A 16172-nucleotide genomic window follows, 5' to 3' on the forward strand; every position below is an offset into this window, starting at 1 on the left:
CAGTGGGGTGTCCCACCTGGAGCACCCCGGCCCTTGCCAGGTGGTCACTCTCTGCAAGCCCCCTCAGGCCGCCCCTGGGGGACAAGATTTGAGGCATCAGCCTCTACAGAGCCTCACCAAGAACAAGCACATCCAGGCCATTTTATTTAGTAAAATTTTACAAAAGTCAGTGCTGACTGCTTGGCTCTGCCCTTGGAAGAGAACAGTTTCCTGGGCAGAGAGCCAGGAAAAACCTGCGGCCCGTCGTGCTGTGCGGCCCCGTCCACGCGGGAGAGAGGCCTGTCCTCGGGGCTGCGGGGCAGGGGCAGAGTGTGAGACAGAGGCCTTCCGGGCACTGCAGCCTCTCCACAATGACACTTCAACATCCTCCTCTGCGCTCACAGTCTGACTGAGGTGTCCATCCCCAGGTGCCCCCACCAGGCCCGGCGGCACCTGCACCAGGCGGGGGCCTGTGGGTGTCCTGACCAGGCCTGAGGCGAGCTTCAGGCACAGGACGGCTCCCCGCCCAGAGAGAGCCCAGGATGCAGACTTGGGACTTGGGAAGCAGCTGCGTGATAGTTCTGGTTTCCAGGACCAAACCAAATTAGTAAGAAAATGTAAAATTCTTCATAGTTACAAAGAACTCCGGTTTTTAGCAAACATCACTATTAAAGAATGTCATTTTTAGGTTTCGTGGAGTGAAAATCTTCTTTTTCCTTGGAATGGTGATGTACTGCCCGTGTCCACACAAGGGGGTCTTCAGGAAGAGGCTGTATGTGATGAGGCCCCCCTGTCTGCTGCCGGGCGGCCCTGAGAGCTGAGGCAGGAGGACAGCGGTCAGGCACGCGCACACGTGGCACCAGAGAGGCCACTAGAAAGGCCAGCGTGGGCGTCTGCCCCGGCCCATCACCCCCCAGCCAGCCGCCTCTAGGCCCCTCAGCGCTCTGTCCTTTGTCATCCTAAGACCCTCCCACACGGTGCCCCTGCCCCCGCCGACTTCCTGAGCGACTGCACAGCTTCCTGATGCTCCTCTGACTCTGGCCTGCAGCCCCCGAGACAGCGGTGGGCCCGCTTCTCACACAGGGTCTCTGGCCCTCATGCTCTGTGACTGGCACTGCTGTGGAGGCCACCACCGCCTCCCAGGCCCATGGCCCGCAGCGTCCGCTGCTGCCCCGCACCACGGTTTCCCCCACACGGCTGCTGGACGTTTCCCCGGGCTTGGCTGTCGTCACTGACAGCCATGAACTTGTCCTTATGGCTTGTTGCTGTGACACAACCCTCCTGTCCCAGGGTACTTTCCAAAGAGCAGACGGATGGCCCAGCGCGAGGAGGGCCCTCTCATGTGTGCCTCGGCACCTGTCACCTGTGGGCTGACCGTCAAGGGCGCCTGCCCCACCTTGGCTGGCCAGTGCCACACTTGCGCTCTGGCCCAGAAGCTGGCACTGGCCACCTCCTGTACCACGTGACCTTCCTGCTGGCTCTACTCCAGCTCGGGTCCTTGTCACCACCTGCTGGGCCATGGGCAGCACCTTACACTGCCCCTCCCTGCACATCCCTCTCCGTGCTGACGAGCACCCACACTGCTCCCTGTCCACTGGGCGTAAGTGGTGAGCCCCAAGTGCTCTGGGTCCTGGGCTGAGCATGAAGCTAGGTGAGCTGGCCTGGGCACCTCGCCCCTCTTGCAATACCTGGCCAAAGAGCGGGCACAAGAGCCCAGCCCGGAAAGGCTTTTCCTTCCTTAATAAAGAGAGGGCTGCAGGAAGATGACCCATTCCTGCCCTCAAGCCCTGCTCTGATGATGTGACAAAGTGACTGCAGTGGGAACTTTAGACCAGACCCTGCAGGTGCCCCCGCACTGGACGGGGGCACGTGGCTGCCAGTCTGACCTGCTTCCTACAGCGGCCCACAGGGAGCGCGCATGCCTGCCCAGTAGTCACAGCCTGGCCACCCACGCCCAGCATCGCGGCTTCCCTGCAGCTCTCCTCTCCACCTGCCTCGGCCTCCTGCCAGTCCTCCCACGAGACCTGCTCGTCTCCCGGGCCTGTGTCCTACTGGTCTTTGTGGTGGCACATGTATATTCCTTGGCACCTGCAGTGGTGTTAACGCTTTGCCTGTCTGCCCTAGATAGACACGTTCGTTTTTCATAGGTGCAAAGAATTAAAGGAAGAAAAGTAAGTGGCTGAAGTACAGACGTGAGAAGGGGCTACTCGAGTGCAGACACCAGCCAGCCCAGCCGCCCGCGGCCTCTCCTGGACACCACTCACCTTGGTCTGGATCAGGGCTTTGCAGTGGTGGAGACGGAAGCTGCTGACAGCAAGGAGTCCTTCAGGCTCTTTGAGGTCGGAGCCCTCTGCGACGTGGCCCTGACCTGCAGAAAGGCTCTGAGGAGAGAGACCCTGTCGGCCAGTTAGCACAGCTGTCATTTCCCCGTTTCCTTTTACCTGAGCCCTCTACTAAATCTCATCCCAAAACTGCAGTTGTCTTGGCCCCTCTGGGGGTCAGGCCGCCCTGCCAGGGCTGTGGGGCATCCTCAGGGCCAGCTCAGGACAATGTACCCCCTCACCCTGCCCTGCCGCCTGGAGCTGTCCCACCCCCAAGCCTCCTGCTGAGGGCGCTGCCCCCACATTTCCCAGCCTCCTGGTTTTCTGTTCCTTGAGCGTGATGCAGCCGGGGCAACCTCCTTCCTCTCTTCCTTCCCTGCCAGCCCAGTGTGGCCCATGGGCAACCGACCGTGGCAACTGTTCTCAAGCCCATCTTTGCCAGGGCCAGTCTGCCTGCTTGGCTGGCCCTTTGAGTTTCCCAGGTTTGAAAATTTCCACATTATTTAAAAATCCATCTGGATTGCCAAAGGTGGCCCTCACTATAATCTGCATCTTCTGCACCATCCTCAGTAACTCAGGAGCTTGAACGTGTGCCCGTGACGTGCCTCACTGCGGCCTCTGGCTCACCCCTTCCTGAGCTTCCCCACCTTGGCAATATATTGGGCTTCATCCTGGAGCCTGGACACGTGTGTGGGGCCAGCTCGTGGCTATGACCCCACCCATGCCCAGGTGACCCCACATCTACACCTGCCTCTCGGCTGCATGCCAAGCACAGCCACCCCACCGAGAGGTGTTTGCTCCCGAATACTGATGATTTCTCCTATGCCGCCTGTCCATGATGGAGCTCGCCCCCTCCCCTCACCTCCTGCGTGTCCAGCGCAGGTGCCCACACCCCGCCTCCCTCAGCACCTGGGTGCAGATGCGCCCTGGCAGCCCCCGAGTAGGGAAGGCTCCTGCCCATCCCCCACCCCGCCAACTCCCCCACCTTCCCACAGCTCCTCCCAAGGGAGCTCCCCAGGAGTCGCCTGCCACGCCGGAGGCTGCGTGCTGAACGGGGTTCTGCCACAGCACCTTCGCTCACTGCCCCAAACCCACGTGCAGATCGAGTCTCCACGTCCGTCCCCAGTTCCTGCAGGAGCCTTGCAGGGGCAGGTGTCTAAGCATGGCATGGTGCCCAAGTCCGAAGAATGCCCCACTCCCCTCACCACTCTGCCACTGCCTCACTGGTCCCCACCCCCACTCTGCCAGAGTCACCCTTCTGAGAGGTCAGTGGCTTCGGACCTCGAGGTCCTGGTGGCAGGCATGCCTTGCTGCAGACCAAGGTGTTTTCTCCACTGCCCATCCCTGTCCCAGGCAGATGGCCTCCAAGTGTGCTGTGGCCACAGGGTGGCCAGCCACCGTCAAGTCCAGCCACAGTCCCAGGACCCCGTCTCAACCCAGACCACCTCACCTTCCGAGCAGCGTCTATTCCGAGAACAAGAAAGTAGTTTTCCTGGCAGTGGGATCCGTTCCAGAGGCACCGTGACACGGACGTGGCATTTGTGTTCTGAAGGGCTCTCCACAGGGCTCTAGATTCGGAACTGGAAAACACGCAGTCACTGAAATGTGGCTGAACAAGCCTTCCGAACAGATCCCTGGAGCCTGCCCCAGGCACGCAGAGGGCCCGGCCTCGCCATCCACGCAGAGACTCACAGCCAGAGGCGCTGGCCATGAGGACTCTACAGACCTCGCCCTCCAGGAGCACGGCACGTCTGGTTCGTTGCTCACTTCTACACCTACTCAGACGAGGCTGCCCCCCCCTGCTGCGCCTCCCCACAGAGCCCGTCCCCTGGCAGCCGCTGTCCCCTCCAAGGAGCGCAAGCTCCACGAGGCCAGATGTTTTGCTAGTTTTGTCACTCAAGTGCCTAGAACTATGCTGGGCACAGAACAGATGCTCACAAGCCACAAGTGCAGTGAACACTTGGAAGAATGAGCGACACACACGGTGGGCGTCTGCCACGCGCCGTGTTGACCGTACCGTGGGGGACGGCAGAGGGGTCTGCCTGTGGGAAGCTCCCTTTGGCAGGGGAGGGAAAATGGGTGTAGGAGACAGGACATGCAAAATGTCAAGTCATTTCCAAAACACCCTAGTGTCTGAACACACTAAGTGTCCTACTCCCCCAGAGTAACACCCAGCCTTCAGTTTGAGTGTCCAGCCTGCCCGGTCTCGACATCCAGGATGCCCCAAGCCTCTGGGCCCCCAGCCTGGTGCTGCTGAGATAGGGAAGTCAGCACATCAACCCCCCACCCCTCCAGCTCACAGGGCTGCACTGCTGGCAGTTTCTCCCCAGGAATCGTGCCTTGCAGAAGCACCATGAGCAGAGGGCACACTGGCCATCTGGGCAGCGCTGGCTGCAGCCTTCTGGGCTTCAGTCTCCAGGCCCCTGCGGAGAGTGCCCTGGGGCAGACGCTGGGTTAGACCACATTGGACCCCAGCAGAGGCCTTGAAGGGCCAGAGCTCAGAGGTGTAGGCTGCCACTGCACGCCTACCAGGCTTTCCCCCTTGCTGCTGGGAGACGGGCTCCACAGCCACGCCAGGGACGGAAAGCCAGCTCACTCCAGCCTTCACCTCCCGCTGGGCTTTGGGCCAACATGTCTTGAGCTTCTCAACCACTGCTGCACAGTCCACTCTAGCACTGTTTCCCTTTCACAGTTCAGTTGACAGTGTGTCCTTAGAAAGTGGCCATCTGCAAACAGCTGCTTCTGCGAGTCCCCTCACACCAGCCCTGGGGCTGACCAGGCTGGAGCAGGAGCTCCAGAGCACTGGTTGGCCTCCACTGCTCCCGGGGTGTTTCTATAACTGCTGCTGAGGACCACGAGGCTGCAGTGACCACTCAGCCAAGTCCCCTAGGAGGCTCCTCTGCCCACTGCCCCAGCACTCACAGAGACAGAGGTGCTGCTGCTTGGGTCCACTTGCTCCAGGGACCCAAGGAGCTGGAAGAGGGGTTTGTGACTGAACATGGGTGCAGAGAGGAGGGGCCACAGCAAGAGCCTCACCCATGCTGCCCGCTCCTCATGAGGCCCCTACGACCCCCAGATGGCAGGGGCTGCAGGAGACAGGATGCTCTAGATAGAGGTAAAAGCAAAACCACACTTGCTTTTATCAAACAGAAGTACAAATGCTGAGTTGCTATAACAAACAGTTCCAATGTAAGTTCATTACCAAAATTTATGTACAGATTCAAGGCCAGGCTTTTCTTCACTGCTTATTTCTAGAAAATGGTGTAAGGTGGAAACATCTTCAGTTGCCTGTGGAACTGATACTTCTTGAAAAGCAAACTTAAAAATGTCCTCATAGCTGAGAAGGGGCTGAAAACAAACAAACAAACAAACAAAAAACATGTCAAATTTAGGAGAAGTACACACATTATGTTACCTTATTCCAAATAAATAATTTGGGTACAAATGAAATTTGTGATTATACCATTAGTGCTACCACCACTTGCCATATTCATTGGTAAAAATCACCATGTGATGCAGAACCACACACACACACAGGGCTCATGGGAAAATGGGGCACAACATTCAAACTTCATCAGTGTGGCATGAGAAAAGACGCCTCCTCACCACGTCAGCACCGTTTCCGTGTTAATTGGTCATGAACTTGCATACAACAATAAACGCAGCACTTGTGCTTGGAAAAGTGGGGAGCTTCGTGGCTGAGTTGTGTGGGGTGGTGGGAAGAGGGCCGTTCGACTGGGTGTGGTCCCAGCACCAGGTGTGAATGGGTGCAGGGAACAGGTGCTGGCAGGTGTCTGAGGGCTGCCCGTGCACATTTCAGGTATTCTGACACGCCTCCCTCCTGGATGCAGTTTTATGCATCCACCTAGCTTCTTGGGGGATTCGAAGTTCAAACTGTTCCCTAATAAATCAATCACGTTCTCAGAACAAGCGTCACAGCAGAGCTGACTGTCCGGTCCAGGGAAGCCAGCTCAGGAAACAGACGGCCCAGCTGAGAGCCGGCAACACCGTTATCTCCCTCCTTAAGTGCTTCAGCTTTTGTCTTTCGTTCTTACGGTGTTTGGGGTGAGCCATCTGGGAAGAGATGGCAGACAACAGGAGCAACAAGAAGAAGACGAGAAAGGAAGGCTCGGAGGCTGTCACGAAAGTGTCAACACCGGGCAGTCAGCTCAGAAAGGGCCAGGGGCCGGGGCAGCACCAACTCATTTCTCACAAGCTGACATGTGATGTGACTGTAGAATCTGTGAGACTTTCTAACTGTAGATCAGAATTCAGACAAAAAGCTCCTTCCCCACAGGCCCTGAACTGGGGCCAGCAAAGCACAGCCCACCACTGAGGAGCGGACAGCCCGGGGAGGAGGGTCCCAGCAAGCATCAGGCTCGGGTGGCTCCCATCTGGCCTTCCTGGGACCCACTTCTGCAGCCTCCTCTGCCAACTCCTTGCCTGGCCTCGGGGGGACAGGGCAGTAACCACACGGCCAGGGAGGAAGGCCAGGAGATAAGACCCTCCAAGGCTGGTGGCCCCTCTCTGGCCGGCGCACCAAAGCTTTCAGAGTGCAAAGCACTTCCCACTGACAGGGTGACGACACCAGCACTTTAGAAATACCTCGGAAGGTGGGGCGACAGCGGCTCCTGTCACCCAAGGTCCACCCTGGCACAGCGTGGGGGAACCACACTCCTCTGGGGTGGAAGCGGTTCTCGGTGGCGGAGGCTCTGCGGGTCTCTGCGGGAGCTGAAAGGACTGAGGGAACTGCCCGGCCTCTGCAGAAGACTCCCGGAAGCCTTCGAACTCCCCCCAGGTGCTGTGTTCCCCGGGGTCCCGAAGGCCGGGGGTGCAGGTGGAGCCCTCGCCGGGCCTGGGGGTGCTGGCTTTCCCGCTGCGCAGGAGGAGGCTGGCGCGGGTCCTCGCCCACCCCACGTCGTCACCACTCCGCCTCCCCGGAGCCTCTCGGAGGGCACCGTCGCCCGCTGGCCCTGCGCGGCCGCCCCACGACTGTGCGCCCGACTCCAGCGGGCCCTGCATCTCGGAGCCGCCGGGGCGCGCAGACCGGCCGGGAAGCGGCTCAGGACACATGCGCCCGCCGAGCCGCGCTGCCCGGCCGCCGGCCCTCCCCGCCGCGGGGCCCGCACGACCGCACGCAGGGCGCTGCCGGGCCGGGCTTCCTCCCGCGCGGGCTGCGAGGTCCCGCCGGCCGCGGTCCGAGGGACCCGAGGGAGGGCGCCCGGCGCCGCGGGCCTCCGCCTGCACGGGGTCCGAGAAGGCAGCTGCGCGCGCGGCCGCAGGGTCCCCGCGCGGCCGGGGCCCCGCACCCACCGCCGCCGCGGCGCCTCTGCCTCCACCGGGCCCGGCCGGGCGCAGCTGCCAGCCCGCGTCCCCTCGGCCCAGCGCCGGCGCGTTGCCCGGCAACGGCGCGCGCCCGTCCGGCGTCCGCCGCGTGACGTCAGCACGCCGCCGCGGGGCGTGGCCAGAGCCGACCCCGCCCCTGCGGGAATCCCCGAGCCGCGCCCGCTGCTGCGGGCCCTGGGCGAGCGGCCGTCGGGCTCCGCGCCTCCGTGACGGCCCCAGCGTGGCTGCCGTTCAGTTGCGGGGAGCCAAGTCTCCGCGCGCTCCCCATGCACCGGCACGTGGAGCCGCGCGGGCCCTAAGCGTGAGAGCGGCCACCCCTGCCGCGTCCCGGCCCGCCGCCGAGGGGCTGCCTGCACGGTGGGGCCCCTGATCCCGCTTCTCCGGGAAGGGGGTCCGCTGCCTGCCGAGCGGGAGGAGCGGTGCCGCCCTCCCCTCCAGCCGTGTCCTGCCCGCCGGGTCACTGGCCAGCCCCGGGGCAGCGCTGCTCCTGCCAATACCCGCTCAGGGCAGGGGCTGATGAGCTGCCTTGCCCCTGGGCCAGTCCCAGGGCAGGGCCCTTTCCTCCTGCTGTCTCCCCCAGGGCTTCCAGGCCTTTCCCATCTGCCCCACCCCCAGTCTCTTGAAGTCAACCTGAGTGACCTTAACTCATCCCCGCCCAGGCCTTTCCACACTGGCCCGCACGGCCATCCTGCTGTGGGAGCCATAATCCACGCACCCCCACCACCCAGTCTACCTCCAGTCTCCCTTCTCTCCCACCCCACGACCTCCCTGGCCCCTGTCTGGTCCCTGTCCTTCTTGTATGAATCACGCACTCCCTCGCTGGTCCTTCTCAGCCAAGCTACAGAAAATTTTAATTTCAAAAATGACAAGATGAGATCATTGTCTGCACCCTAGACCATGTCCTCCTGCCTCCCCTTTCTGAGGGGCAGAACAGCCAACAATGCAGCTCTGCGGTCAGACTGCCCAGGACTGGGCCTTGGCTCGGCCACCACCAGCACCCGCAGTGCCCCTGAGGGTGGTGACCAGACAGCGTCTGGGCCTGCAGACACTGCCTCAGCTTGCTTGCAGGCCCCAGCGGGCCGCGTCCATTCCAGTGCCTGCGTCCTTCATTTACTGTCCTCGGTATCTTTGAGGTCCAGGGAGCTGGAAATGGGGTAATGGGAGTGATGTCCTTGTGTGTAGGTGGAGAGACTGAGGCCAGGCCCAAAGGCCTGTGTGAGCAGCAGAGCTGGGACTGCAGTAGCTCTCCTGACCCCCAGCCCCCACACCCTTCTGGGCCTCGGCTTCCAGGTAGAGAGCATTGTGGCCCCAGGGTGGCTGGAGGGTGGAGTGACCCAGGAACAATGCAGCCTCCTCAGGCTTCAGTCCTCAGCCCACAGGCCCAAGGTTGGGCTCATAGCTGAGTACTGCTCCCCAAAGATGTCTGTCCTAATCCCCAGAACCTGTGACTATGCCTGCGACCTTCTCAGGTAAGAGGGACTTTACAGGGATGATTAAATTAAGGATTTTGAGATGCAGAGATGGTCCTAGCTTCTGTGGTTGAGCCCAGTGTAGTCACAGGGTCCTTATAGGAAGGAGACAGCAGTTTAAAGAGAGCTGGAGGGTGGAAGCAGCGGTCGGAGTGCTGCAGGTCACTGCAGGCAGCCTCTAGAAACTGGGGAAGACAGGAAATGGGTCTCCCATGAAGCCTCCGGAAAGAACACCACACTGCCAGTACCCAGAACTGGAAGAGAATAAATGCACTATATGTTTTTTGTTTTGTTTTGTTTTGAGACAGAGTCTAACCCTGTTGTCTGGGCTAGAGTGCCGTGGCATCATCATAGCTCACAGCAGCCTCAAACTCCTGGGCTCAAGGGATCCTCCTGCCTCAACCTCCTGAGTAGCTGGGACTGCAGGCATTCGCCACCATGCCCAGCTAAATTTTTCTATTTTTGCTAGAGATTGGGGTCTCGCTCTTGCTCAGGCTGGTTTTGAACTCCAACCTCAAGCGATCCTCCCATCGCAGCCTCCCGGAGTGCTAGGATTACAGGCGTGAGCCACCGTGCCCAGCCTGTATGTTATTTTAGCTACTACATTTGTATTTTGTTATAGCAGCAACAGGAAACTAATGCACCGGAGTGAGCCCTGGCTGCCTCACTATGAGGTGCTGCTTGGGGAGCTGAAATGCAGAGGAGGAGGCAGAGCTGCCCTGATGTTGGGTGCCCAGCCCTGGCTGCAGGAGGCTGGGGACAGCCCAGGTAGTGGGTGGGCGGCCCCTGCTCCTTGGGCAGTGTCTCGGCAACTGTCCTGTTCACGGCACAGCCACTGGGGCGGCTCCGGGGTGGCAGGTAGAGCAGGCTGCTGCTGAAGTTTAATGGCTCCAGCTGTTGGGGGAGACCGGGCCCAAGGGGGTGGAACCCCATTAAAGTCGGGGTGTGAGAGACAGGCCATGACTCCCCGAGGGGCCATGCAGGAGCAGGTGCAGGGTGGTCAGGATCAGGAGCCCAGGTGGCCCTCCCATGCTCCTCTCTGGCTACCTTCCTATTTCAGGAAAATCCTGGGACAATATAGAAAAACTATCCCCCAAACTGAGAGGGAACCAGAGAGCAGAGGATGACTCCGACAGGTCAGCTGAGGAGGTCGATGAGTTTATCAGGGTTACTTACTGGGGCGCTTGCTCCGGGTGGCACAGGAATTTCCTCCTCAGGATCTTCTAGCAAAATCCGCATCTGCCCACCTGGGAGGTTGCCTTAAATCCCTTCCCTGTTAGTGGCGCAAGGTTTTGACATGGTATCTTCATGCAACTTGTATTATGCTAATGATGTTCCAGTGTCCCACTAGGCAGGGATTTTGGTATTACAGTTGGCAAAGGGCCTGCAGGACAGACGGAGCTGCTCCAAGGCAGCAGGGCCATCTCCGAAGGCTGCTTCCGGTCTGTCACATGGTGGGCAACCTGCATTTTTCTCTCCACTCCAGCCGCCCGTGAGCCCCCTTGCTGAACAGGGGGGGCAGCTTCCCCTCTCCCAGCCTCCGGAGGAAGGGGCCAGCCTCAGTCCTGGGCAGGTGCCGCCCCACCCAGAGCCCCACGGCCATCTTGGCGTCTCCCAGCATCACCTGAGGAGCAAAGACTGGTTGGGGAAAGGTCCCTCATCCCAGAAGCACCCAGACATCCTGCTCCTCTGGATCCTCAGGCCCGAGTCCCTCGGGCGAGTCGGGGAGACTGCGTGTCCCCACTTCTGCCCCCTACCCCCTGGCCCACTGCTGAGTCCTCCGGCAGAGGGTGGGCACCGTGGATTGAAAGAAACCAACCCTGGGATTGGACGAGTGAGCTCAGCTCCCTGACACGCCCCACCGGCCCCTTTCCGGAGCCCGCTGCGGACCCAGCTGCGTGTGTGTGGAGGAGGGGCCTGTGGACAACGCCCAGGCCTGAAACAGGCACTCAGCTTTGGGGGAGAGTGAGGCACTTAGAGGTCAGGGGCCATCTGGTGTGGTCAGCCAAGAGGGGTGCTGGGTGGATAAGTGTCCCCACCTGCTCACAGCAGTTCTCAGGTGCCGGACCAGCAGCCTGGAGCCCTCCCCTGCTCTCTGTGCAGAGGACTGAGGGCCCGTGGTGGGGGCAGGCGGCTGCTGAGGAGGTCTCAGATGCTCCCTCCCACTGGGCACGGGGCTGCGGCTGCGCTGGGGCGGGGCAGGGTCCAGGCTGGGCTGTTTTGCTTATGCTGCTGCAGCTGCTGCAGGCAGACATCAATCACGGATGCGCAGGCAACCTGCCTGCCTGCGGAGGACGGCAGCCAGGCGGCGGCTGGGGCTCCCCACCCAGGCCTTTCCTGTGCCCGCATCCCGGACCTGGGCCCAGCCTCAGGAAGGCTGTGGGCAACCAGTGGGCCCTGGGCCAGGGCTGGGGTGTGGCCCTCAGTTTCCCTATCCTGGTGGTCCCCGGGGGAGGTGGAGCCTGCGTGTGTAGGGGAGATAGCACGTGGTACCACAGGCTGTAGCAGGCGCCCTCCCACCGTCCAAGGGTGGCCGAGTTGGGTTTGTGCAGTGATGCGGGGAGCACGGGCATCGATTCCCGAGCCAAGCCCAGCTGCTGTGGCCTTCCCCAGCCAGGCATGTGTTCCCAGAGAGGGGAGGTTCCCTCTCTCCCATGCTCCCACAGCTGCCACTGGAGCCAGGTTAGGGTCTCCGAGGCTCTGGGGTGGGGGTGGAGGGATTCTGGCTGGGCACTGGGGAGTGAAGACTGACTTGTGGCCAGGCTCTGTCCACGTGGCTGCAGCCTGCCTGTCTGTGGGGGTGCAATGCACCAGGGGACGTCTTGCGTGACATAGAGCTCCCGGGGTGCAAGCAGTACTTGGGGGTAAGCTCCCCTGAGGCAGGGAACTCTCCGGACAGACATCCCAAGGTGTCTGTTACTCAGGACATGCCCAGCTCAACCCACAAGCTAGGAGAGGGCCCTCAAGATGGGGTGGCAGCTCTGGTCCCAGTGACAGCCATGGCCAAGCTGCAGCCCTGGTACTGCCGAGGATGCCAGGCCTCTGTCCAGAGCACGGAGAGGGGCAGCCCTGGGGCCAGGGGTCCGTCCCATCCCCATCCTGAGCCCAGGGCCCTGAGCCACGTTGAGTCGGCTGCCAGGCTGCAGGCGAGCTCGGCTGGCCCTTCACCATGGCCGGTGGGAGTGGGCGGGTAAAGCCCGTGGGCCTGGGCATGCTAGGCCAGGCTCTGGGACCGTGTCTGAGCCAGGGGTGGGCAGGCCAGCGGACACAACTCAGAGGGGCCTCAGCTGTCCCAGGCTGAGGGGCAGGACCAGGGACAAGCCCTCCCAAGTGTGGTGTCCCACACTCCCATGATGCCAGCGCAGGGCTCGCCACACTGAGGTGGCACTCTCACTTGGTCCCATCCAGACAGCCTCGAGGGCTCTCCTGTCTTGGCGAAGGGGAACAGGGGCTGGGGGAGCACTCGGGTAGCTCAGTGTCACGCTGGGGGCAGGCCCCCTCCCCACCAGGGCTCCATCCTCACCCTCCCCACACAGTGGACGGGAGCCACCATAGCCCTGTGTGGAACCTGCCTGACAGAGTGAGGCCACCTGACCCCACCAGGGGCACACACCTAGCGGGGCTGGGCACAGGAAGGTGGGTCTGTGCATGAAGGTGTAGATTCCACAAGACTGTTCCTTACTCCCCAGCCCTGTCACCAGATCGTAGGCACACAGGATGGGCCAGCCAAGACCCCAGCCAGACCTGGGCAAATGCTTGGACACACCCGGGGACAGGGGTACACACCCAGGCACCATGACAGTGCTCTCCCTGTACCCAGGGAGTGACCCCCTGGTGGGCAGAGCAGGTCTCAGATGCTGCAGGTCCCAGAAAGAGGGGTGAGTGCAGGGTGCCTGGCCCCCAGGCTACACTGCTCAGCCACAACAGGGGTATGAGACCTGTGCCCAGTGTCCCCACCTGAGACAGGGCTGTGCCCCATCGTGCATGGGCCAAGGGGAGGAGGCTGCCAGGGCCCTTTCCCGGCAGTGACTCGAGTATCTGTCCGACCTACTGCTGGAAGGCTGCCTGGTGGCTGCAGCCCGGCTGACGGGAACTGCCAGGAGTGAGCTCAGCTGGGTCCTGCCTGCTGGGCATGGCCCCGAGTGAGCCTGCGCGTGCGTCCGCGCCTGCATGGGCATGGCCCCGAGTGAGCCTGCGCGTGCGTCCGCGCCTGCATGGGGAGGTGTGTGCCTGTGCCGGGCATAGCCATGCACGTGGGCCTGAGCATGTTCGCTAGTGTCCGTGTGAGTTTGTGTGTGTCTCTAAGTGCATGGGGGCACATCCAAAGTGACCCGTGTTTGTGTATCCGGTGAGTGTGTGATCTCATCTACAGGTGTGTTTGCGTGTCTGCCCACCCCTTCTGTCTAGACTGGCCTCCTCCTACCCCAGAAGAAAGTGCGCGTGTGTCCATGTGTCTGTCTGGGCCAGGCACAGTCCTTGGCGGTGCCTGTCCTCTCCTGGGTCTGTTCCAGCCCACTGTCCCCTCGAAGTCCCTGTCAGACTCCACTCCTGTCTCCATGTGCCCTCCCCCGGGTCCATACCAGGCCAGGCCTCAGCTCACTAGCTCTGCTGGGACAGAGTTCTCCTGGGCCCTCCCCTTCCTGCCCGTGCCCCCAGATGTCCCCTCTCCGTGTGGTGCCAAGCCAGGGCCCAGGGAAGCGCCTAGCCCTGTCCACCCCTGTCCTCACGAGTTCCTCTCCAGAGTGTGCAGATCCCGACCCTCCTGGTCTGTTGGTCGCTGCCCTGGTCCAGCTGCCCCTGACCCCCCGCAGTGCCTCCCTCATTCTCGGCCCCCTGGGTGGTCTTTCCTTGCTCTCACCCACCTCAGAGGCCCTGCTTGGAGCCTTAGGTGGCCCCTCCTGCCCCAGGAGCCGCCTCCACAGCCTTGCTGCCCTGCCCCCAGACTCGCAAGCCGAGCTTTCAGCCCCAGCCCTTTTACCCTCATCTGCACCCACGGTATTCTGTTCCCTCTGTCCAGAGCACTCTTCCTGCACCATGCCTGTCTCACACGAGGCCTCTAAGGTCCCAGCTTAGACTCTCTGCCAGGAGCCTTGCAAGGCCCCCTCACCACACCCCACGCAGCGCAGCCCCCTGCAGAGGTCGCACCTTTGCAAGCTCACCTGTGTCTTCTCCACACTGGGCCCCCACGCCGCCGCGCAGGGCAGGGGCTCCTGGTCGCCACTGTGTCCCAGCCCTCAGGCTCTTGACAAGAATAGGCGGAAAGGATAACTCCCGGCGGGTGTCGTGCCCGGCCCACTCCCGCCCCGCACTCCCCGCCTGTCCTCACTACATGTCTTGCCCCGTCCTTGCACCTGCCGCCCTCCCTCCCCCGACTGCGGTGTCTCCTCCGGGCCGGGAGGTGAGGACAGCGGCCAGTCCAGGGCCTCGGCGCGGGGGTCTGGAGGCCCCTCCCTGGCTGGGGTCCAAAGTCGGCTCGCGGGACCCCAAAGCCGGCGGGACGGGGCGGGGCCGATGCTGTGGGGCGGGGCCGGAGGCGGGACCAGGGCCGGGATGTGGGGCGGGTCTGACGGGGGCGGGGCCTGTGGGGCGGGGCCTCGGCGGCGCAGCCAATGGGCTGAATGGGATGGTGGCGAGGCCCGCGGGCTCCGCAGTGGCGGGGCGGGGCGGGGCGGGGTCCCGGGGGCGGCGGGGTCGCGGGGCGCTGGGTGTCGCAGTCCCTGGCTGTCCCGCAGCAGCGCAGAACGCCGGAGGCAGAGTGCGGAGCCGGCACGCCCCGGCCGCCTGGTGCGCCGGAGCAGAAACCCGCGACTGGACGCTACGGGCGTGGCCCGCACCGCCGGCGCCGCGATGTGTGACTGCTTCCACGTGGTGCTGCCCACCTGGCCGGGAGCCCCCAGCAGCGGTGCGCCTTCCCCGCCTGCAGCCCGCTCCTCTCGGCCGGCCGGGAGGGCTCCGCGCGGCGCCGTGCGGCCTGGGGCGGGTCTCGCGCGCGCTCTGGGCCTCCGCTGGCTGCTCGGGGCTCTGCCTCCCTCCTCCCGCGCCTCGCCTACTGCCTGTCCCTGCCGCGGTCCCCACCCTCTCTCCCGCTCTGTCTCTGTCTCTGCCGCTCACTTTGTCCCTCCGGTGTCTGCTCGTCCCTACCACTCGCTTTGTGGTTCTGCCTCTGTCTCTGTCACTGGCTGTACCTGTCCCTCTCTCTATCGGGGACCCCCTGCTGTAATCCTCCGGAGGTTGTCGGCCCCCTGGGGAGGCGTTGCGGAGCTCCAGAGCAGGGCCGCGTGTCTGAGTGGGGCGTGACCGCCGCGGCCGCGGGACCCAGGGGAGCTGCCAGGCGTGCCCTCTCACCTGTTTGGGGGAGAGCAGCCCAGCTGGACCAGGAGTTGTCGCTTGGGGCCTTGGGCCAGGGCTGCCAGGGTGGCTGTGTCCATGCTGTGGCTGTGTGGCTGGGTCACTGGCTAGGTGGTGGCTGTGGTAGAGCTAGGCCTGAGGTTTGGGGTTGGTGAGGGTCTTGTGTAGGGTCAGAGATCAGGCCACAGGGTCCCCCAGTGCTGGGCAGGGGAAAGTGGGTGCTGCCTGCAGGGATGAGCCCAGATGGTCAGTACCCACCGGCTACAGAATGGGTACCTGTCCTGGGCCTGGTTCCAGGGCCTGGGCGTCTCAGCATCTTGGAGGGCAGGGTGTGGCAGGGCAGGGGGCAGTCCCTCAAGCTCTGGTCAGCAATGCAGCATCCTGGCCACACCCAGGGCACTTGGCCAGCTGCTGGCAAGGGGGCTGGGGCTGCGCTGCATTGGCGCAGGCTGGACCCCACTCCTGGGGGAAAGCAGATCAATGACCATGATGCAGGGCATGCCCCTCCTGCTGCAGCTGGGCTTCCCAATGCTCCTGTTGCCCACGTGTCTGGAGAGCACCCAGGCAGGGCACAAGGCTTGTCTGAAGGGCCAGAGCAGGGAGGCTGGGCCCCTGCAACACCTCCTTTCACAGTGTCCCAGGTGACCCCTGTCTGAGTCTCTCCTGCCTGGATGGAAGCCCAGGGTGCCCCAACTTCTCTGGACAGTGG

General features: G+C 62.7%; 1 protein-coding gene across 1 annotated transcript; it reads right to left on the reverse strand.

Annotated features, from left to right (window-relative positions):
* Positions 1-127: 127 nt before the first annotated feature.
* CLBA1 (clathrin binding box of aftiphilin containing 1) lies at positions 128-11688 on the reverse strand. Its single transcript, XM_012746476.3, has 11 exons — positions 11401-11688; positions 11163-11303; positions 9784-10009; positions 8761-8817; positions 8586-8655; positions 7919-8046; positions 6906-7870; positions 5503-5648; positions 3751-3880; positions 2244-2360; positions 128-796 (listed from the first exon to the last, which is right to left on the reverse strand). Exons 1-11 carry the CDS (start codon positions 11686-11688, stop codon positions 632-634), a joined length of 2433 nt encoding a protein of 810 aa, XP_012601930.2. The 3' UTR covers positions 128-631.
* Between the last annotated feature and the right edge of the window lie 4484 nt (positions 11689-16172).

This window comes from Microcebus murinus, chromosome 6 (genome assembly GCF_040939455.1).
Source record: "Microcebus murinus isolate Inina chromosome 6, M.murinus_Inina_mat1.0, whole genome shotgun sequence".
Lineage (NCBI taxonomy): Eukaryota > Metazoa > Chordata > Mammalia > Primates > Cheirogaleidae > Microcebus > Microcebus murinus.